General features: G+C 34.8%; 2 protein-coding genes across 2 annotated transcripts; one reads left to right on the top strand and one right to left on the bottom strand.

Moving 5' to 3' along the window:
• Positions 1-34: 34 nt before the first annotated feature.
• HELRODRAFT_173391 (hypothetical protein) lies at positions 35-883 on the bottom strand (the record flags this gene model as incomplete). Its single annotated transcript, XM_009020001.1, has 2 exons — positions 35-609; positions 832-883. The coding sequence occupies 2 exons, from the start codon at positions 881-883 to the stop codon at positions 35-37; spliced, it is 627 nt and encodes a 208-aa protein (XP_009018249.1).
• Positions 884-3,459: 2,576 nt separating this feature from the next.
• On the top strand, positions 3,460-6,976 carry HELRODRAFT_173390 (hypothetical protein; the record flags this gene model as incomplete). Its single annotated transcript, XM_009020000.1, has 8 exons — positions 3,460-3,574; positions 3,703-3,761; positions 4,077-4,175; positions 4,609-4,749; positions 4,906-4,965; positions 5,249-6,362; positions 6,503-6,647; positions 6,844-6,976. The coding sequence occupies 8 exons, from the start codon at positions 3,460-3,462 to the stop codon at positions 6,974-6,976; spliced, it is 1,866 nt and encodes a 621-aa protein (XP_009018248.1).
• Between the last annotated feature and the right edge of the window lie 455 nt (positions 6,977-7,431).

Here is a 7,431-nt window from a genome sequence, read left to right as displayed (position 1 = left end):
TTTTTTGTTTTAAAATTTTGAAGAAATTAAATTTTTAAAGTTTTGTAAAAAAAATGAAATCATTGTTCAGACCTTGCTTGTTTTGGCTAAGTCCGAGTCCGCTTATTAGATTTATCAACGTTTTGCTATCTACCTTGTCACCTTGATTGCCAAGCAAATCTTTCATGTTTCCAAACTTCTCACTTCCTCCAAATTTACTATCAACCAGTTGGTAACTACTCATCTTCACACCACCTCCAAACTTTTCCCAGCTACCGTGGCTGTCGTCGTTGTCGTAAAATTTATTCTTTCCAGAAGTTTTGGCATCATGACCACCCTTGTTGCTTCCGCCCGATGACGAGAACACAACTGCACCACCAACAGATGGATTTCCTCCGAGACTGCTATAAGAGCCACCGACGTTACTGAAGCTACCACCAATCTGGTTTTTGTCCTTGTTTTTGTCGTTTTTAATGTTGATCAAACTGATAGCGGACTGTCCAGCGCTGGGAGGTCCACCGCTGGGAGGCCCATCGCCGGATTTCCCGCTGCCTGGGAGACCGCCACCGCCTCCACCGCCGCCACCACCACCACCACCACCACCATCTTTTCTTCCTTCAACTTTGAGTGCTTTTGTCAGAATGAGTTTGAAATTACAAAAGTTAATTCGCTATTTAACACTCATTTGTCATGATCGATTGTTCAATTTATCCGCTATCTCATCTCACTACAGTTACTTTTTACATTACTTCAGACAGTAATAAAATACTTAACGGCGTTGTTTGGCTCATTTAGTCTTAATAATTCTTTTGATTTTCAATTAAAAAACTTTTTTTTCACCATAAAACTCACCCAAAATGGCAAGAAGCAACCACGTCAGCAGATGGCGTTTGCGAGGGCGCATCTTGAAATGACGTAAGTAGAATGTGTCTCACTGCCCTTTAATTAGCATAAAGTATTCATATATGGATAATAATTAAATTAACTAATTAACATATTATATTCAAATAAGTAAGTTTTTGAAATTTATAAATGTTTTAAGACAAATTTTCCAGAAGAACCTTGATACAGAGGGCCAAGAAGAAATCTAATTTTCAATCTTATTTAGCTTTTCGAGCAAATATTACACTTCATATACTCCTAAGTAATTAGTACTGCAACTATTAGTGAAAGTAATTTTTACTACAACGAATTAAAGCTTCCTATCAAAACAGTTAATAATTTTTTTTTATCTCACTTCAGTTAGTTATAAAATGCTCAACTTAACAATTCAGCTGAAACCAACGGGCTGTTGCATTGACATTAAAGAAGATGAATCGAGCTGGTTTTATTACGACGATTACGTGACTCTGGTGATGATGATGACGACGACGATGGTAATGTTGTTGTTGTTGTTGTTGATTGCGAATGTAGCGGTAATAAAAAGATTGACCGCCGTATGGAAGAGAACAAAGATGAACGTGATATTTAAAAATCTAGTATAACATAACCATGTAGGTCAAAAAGTTTTAAAAATTCTTCCTCTAGGTACGATTATTATTATTAGAATGATGACGACGATGACGACGATGATGGTGATGATGATAGTAATGAAGATGATGACGACGACGATGATGATAGTAATGGGGTATGATGATGAGGAGGAGGAGGATGGGGATGTGATGATGGTGATGATGATAATGGTGGTGTGAAGATGACGACGATGATGGTGATATCAGGAAGACTAAGACGTTGGGGCCAAATGTTGCCAACCTACTTAGATGCCCGCTCGTGACGACGCATGAGATAACAACAACAACAGCGCCATCTTTATCAATAATCATAAGAATAATACTCAAATAATTACTACTACTACTACTAGTTGAACTTTTTAACATCTTGTTGCGACAATAACGAAAGTAATAAAATTGATGATAATAATGATGATACTACTATTACTATTACTGCTGCTGCTGCTTCTGCTGCTTCTACTGCTTCTGCTGCTGCTACTACAACTACTGCTTATAATAATAATATAAATAATATAATAATACTAATAATAATAATATTATGACATAAAAAATATTATTATCCACCTCAATCGTTAAGCTATCTTAATGTTATTGTCTTCGATGGGTTGATAATTGTATAAATAATAACAACAATAGTAATATTAATTTAAAATATAATAATGAATTATAGATATAATAATAATAATTATTATTATTATTCATATTATTATGATTCTTATTATATCGTGACATTGTAGCACGCGGAAGAATTAACTCCTTAACGTTAGAGTTCCAGCTGTTGTTGTTGTTGTTGTTATTGTCATTATTATTATTGTTGTTGATGTTGTTGTTGTTGTTATTGTTATTAGATTGCCATTTTATCAATTCTAACTTTATTTTATTTACTATTGAATAAAGAGCAGTGTTCGCATAGTTCGTAGTTGTTGTAGCTGATGTTGTTGTTGTTGTAGTTGATGTAGTTGTCGTTTTTGTCGTTGTCGATGTTGTTGTTGCTGTTTGTTTCAGAAATCACGATAACCTTTCATAAGGCGGATATGTGTTTCTGGATGAATTGATCGAGTGCCCACGTCATCATCATCATCATCGTCATCATCATCATAATCATCATCCTCGTCATTGATTGGTTGACTGAAAACAAACAAGATAAACATAAACCTATTGGTCAACATTTACCTTTACTAGGAAAATATCGATTTATCATCATCATAATCATTATTATTATTATTATCATTATTATTATTATTACAACTATTACTATAGCAGATTTTACGACGATGAAGACGACGACGACGATGATGATGTGGTAATGGTGTTGGAAGAAAATATTGACTAGCAGTTTATAAAAGTCTCTACCTACGTAACAAGCTAGCAACGTGTTACTCTTCTCAGAATGCATTCGAACACGGTTGGCTCGAGTTTTGGCTACTTTTACATTTTTTTTCTCTCTACTACTACATGACACCTTTACCGTCTGAGCTAATACGTCATCCTGTAAAAATGTCATACATTTGAGAGAAAAAATTATATATATATATATATAATATGAAAATTTTAAATATAACTATCTAAAAATAATGTTTACATTTTGCACAAACCAAAAAATCTGTATACTTTAGTGGCGTCATTTGTTTTTGAATCGTCAAAAAAAAACACCTCCAGACGTTTAAACTTTTAAAATTTTCGTTTATAGAAAGGGTTTTCCTATCGCGCGTAATTCATCTCAGTTAACATTAACATACATACCCACACAATTGCATTTACACACACTACGGACACAGACACACACATACACACACAAACACACACACACATATACACACACACACATATACACACACGCAAACACACATATACACATACACACACACAAACATATACACACATATACACAAACATATATACACATGCAAACACACACACACACATACACACACAGACAGATAGAAATACAGATAGAAATACAAAAAGAATGTCGTTCACTGTCCGCATGTCTCTGGCTCTGCCAACAGCCATCACCATTTTGGATGTGAAAATGCTTGGGTACGTTCTAAACACAGTTGATACTGTCATATTATCATATGATGGTTAGTCTCTGGTGACGATTATGATGATGGTGATGCTGACGATGATGATGAGGATGACGGTGGTGGTGGTGGTGATGACGACGACGATGATGTTGTAAAATAATTTTCATCAACTTTTTTCCCTCAAGCTTTTTTTGGGTCCTGTCAGGTTAAATTAGCAAGAGAGGTGATTGCGAAATTTTCTAAGGTAGGTAACTGTCACACTCTCACACACACGCACACACACACACACACACATACCCGCACACACACGCGCACACACACACACGCACACACACACATATATACATATGATATGGATACATACATGCACATACACACGTAAATTTAATCAAACTTTGTGTCATTGCCAGCGATTATTAAAATGATTTTCTAATGATTAGTTGATTAATTGTATGAACAAACAATATATCAATTATTATTTTAGTTAATAATCCATTTCAATTAATTTTTTATTTATTTATTTATTAACTAATTTGAGTTTTTGGTTTATCTGAAACAGAGTAAAAAAACCCTCTGGCTGCATTGTAATAACAGTTTGAATTCCACTAACTCGATCTACAGTTTTTTGAAAAAACATTCAATAACCGACATTTCAAAGGTTCGTCATCATCATCTTCATCGTCGTCATCACTATTCTTATCATCACCCCTGATATAGATACACATCTAATGATATACATAGATACACATCTAATGATATACATAGATACACTTCTAATGATTATACATAGCCACATCTAATGCTATACATAGTCACAACCACATCATCTTCATCGTCGTCATCACCATCGTTATTATCATTAGTGATATACAAACACTTGTGCTTAAAGCACAAACATCATCATCGTCATTACATCATTATCTATGCATACATCATCATCATAACTTCATCCTCATCATCATCACGTCATCATCACCATTACCATCATCATCATCACCATTACCATCATCACCACCATTACCATCATCATCACGTCATCGTCATCATCATCATCATTATTGCGTCATCATCATCGTCACCAACGTCAACAGGATCACATCTTATGTTCTAACTACGTAGCCAGCCAGTCTCTGAAGTACCTGATGAACTTTTATGGAAAGGTGCTGGTCGTAGGTTCCAACTGTCTGACCAGCGAACTCCAAGATGCCGGCATAGACTGCATCTCCTTGCCAGTAAATTTTTATCTTGTTGTGATTATTATTTGTATTTATTTATTTTGAATTAATTTTTTTTGATAACTTTTATTATCCAATTACATTCTATTATATTTTATTCGTAATTAAAATGAAATAATAAAAATGATTCATAATTTTTTTTTATTCCTCCAGGACTTCACAGAGGAAGATGAAACGTTCGATTCCCTGGTACATTACGAGGTTGATCCTCTGGTCTGTCGTTAATATTTAATTAATTAATTAATTGATTAATTATATTATTAATAATTTTTTATTATTCTTATCAATTACAATACGCTGTAATTTGACTCTGATAAGTTATGTATCATTTTAGAAAATTTGAAGCGTCGTTTTATAGACTCTGTCAAATGGTTTATTCAATTACTTACGACTTGAAACTAATTGAATAACTTAAACTAATTGAATAATTAGTTGAATAATTAGTTGATAAAAAGGTTCTACAAGTCAAAAAATCCAAAATAATAAACACTTCCAGGTGAATTGCGTTGTTATAGCAGCAGATGAAAATTTCGACTACGCCAAAGCAGCGAAAACAACAGCCTACCTCAGCAAGAAGAACATCAGCTACATTGTAGTCGACTACGTTCCTAAAAAAGATGAAGGTGAGCTGAGCTACGAGCTGAGCGACAGTTTAGTGACGTTGGATTGCGAAGAAGAAGCCAGCTTAGCCAAACGAAGCGAAGCCAGCGCCAATCTTTCTAGTGAGGATAGATATTTTCCAGACGATTTAAATGATGAAAATGATGAGTTTAATTCGATGGCCAAAGATGAAGAGAAGAAAGTTGGTGTTAATGAGTGTAAGGCATCAGAGTGCCGTCTAACTGAGGTGGCATTTGATGATAGGATCGCTGATCTAACTAACACCATCGGCTCTCAGCGCAGTAACTCTCAAAGAAATAAAATGATCAGCTTCCGAGCTGACGTATCAAGTCCTATCGACAAAAACATTGCTGGCGGGATGAGCGTCAACAGCTCAGCAATTCGGCGTGCTAGCGATGAAAACCGCATCAAAAGCATTTTCAGCCATAAAAGTGAGAAAGATAGGGCGAAAAGGCCGAGCGTTAATTCGAGTGAAACCGAAAATAAGAAACTCGAGTTTAAAGGTGATGATAAGAAGGTAGATGAACCCATTCAAAACGATCAACAACAGGTTTCTAAGACTGCAGAAAGCATTCCTGAAGGAAAATCGAGCAGGAATTTAAGCAAAGGAGAACCTGATGTTGCTGTTGTAATTGTTAAAATCGACAGCGCTGAATCGAAACACGGTGTCGAAAATGGTGCGAGTTCTGAAAAAATGCTGAACAATCACAATGAGCCACATTCAAAATTGGAAAATTTGAATTCAAATCATTCCCATTATAGGCCGTTGACTGGTTCAAATTCAGAAATAGAACTCAACCAGAGATATGAGTTGAGGAGCAACAATGATAGTCATGTCAAAATAGATGAGTCAGATGATGAAAATAGTCTTAAAGATGATGATAACAAAAATACTAACAAAAATAATGATGACAAAAACGAAGATGATAAGAAAAGTGCCCCACCAGCCATTGATTTAGTAGGCGCGAGAGATCCCTTCAACTACGGAGGTTAGAGATACAACGAAAAATAAGTAAATTAAAAAAAAATTGATTAATACAATACTAGACTTTGTTTTTTTTAATATATAATTTCTGAGAGTTATAAAAACATACAGACACACACACAAACACACACACGCACGCAACAGTTACGAGGTGCATCCTGAAGATGATATCGACCACGTGTGGTAGAGAGCCGGAATACCACATAGGGCTTCCAGAAGAGTTCACTTTGAAGGTTATGGCCATGAAGATGAAGGTCATTCCAGAAAAAATTCTCTTCATCACTGATAGGTAGGATGTAGTTAAGGTATCATTAACACGGGCACTGTGCATGCATGCAGACCCGTGCATGACACGACTCATGTGATTTGCGGGATTTATTTGCATTCGAACGCAGTTACTGCAACAGTACAAACAGGCGACTAAGCCATTACACCATTTCACTCTCTGTATTTTTTATAATAAGGATATGCTAACAAATTTACAGACTCCATCCAGATATCTTATTCGCTAACAGATGCAGCTTCCATTCTCTTCTGATAACAAACAAGCGAACGAAATTCGAAGAAGTAATTAAACTGGAAAGAAGTAGAAGAGAATTGGATAAGTGTGTTTTGTGATTAATTTTAATTAATTTTCAGTTGTTTTCTTCAGTGATCCTTTTCTTTCTGTAGATACCTTTGCCCGGAGTTCGTTTGCAAGTCATTAAAACATCTTAGCAAGATGGTCGGTGAAGTTTATTCATGGAAAAATTAGTAATATAACAGTAGTTTTTGTTTAATGATATAAATCATTTAGTCTTCTACAAATTAGTTTTTTAAATTTAGAGTTTTAACGTTCATATTACTTTTGTTGAATTTTTATAAAAAATCTAGCGTTTGTTTCGTGTTGAGTATGCGTTAAATGAATTATACAAAAACATATCACAAAATTAAAGAGATATTTAATGTATTAAATGAGCTTTACTGATTCAGGTGCAATATTGAGTCTAATTAGAATCTCGGTAGTATGAAGCCTATATGGCAATAATAATTACTGTTCTTTGCTAATTCAAATGGCAAAAGTAAACTTAGGT

This window comes from Helobdella robusta (genome assembly GCF_000326865.2).
Source record: "Helobdella robusta unplaced genomic scaffold HELROscaffold_26, whole genome shotgun sequence".
Classification (NCBI taxonomy): domain Eukaryota; kingdom Metazoa; phylum Annelida; class Clitellata; order Rhynchobdellida; family Glossiphoniidae; genus Helobdella; species Helobdella robusta.
Note: the sequence above shows the minus strand (reverse complement) of the source record. Positions and strands in the feature narration are given on the sequence as shown.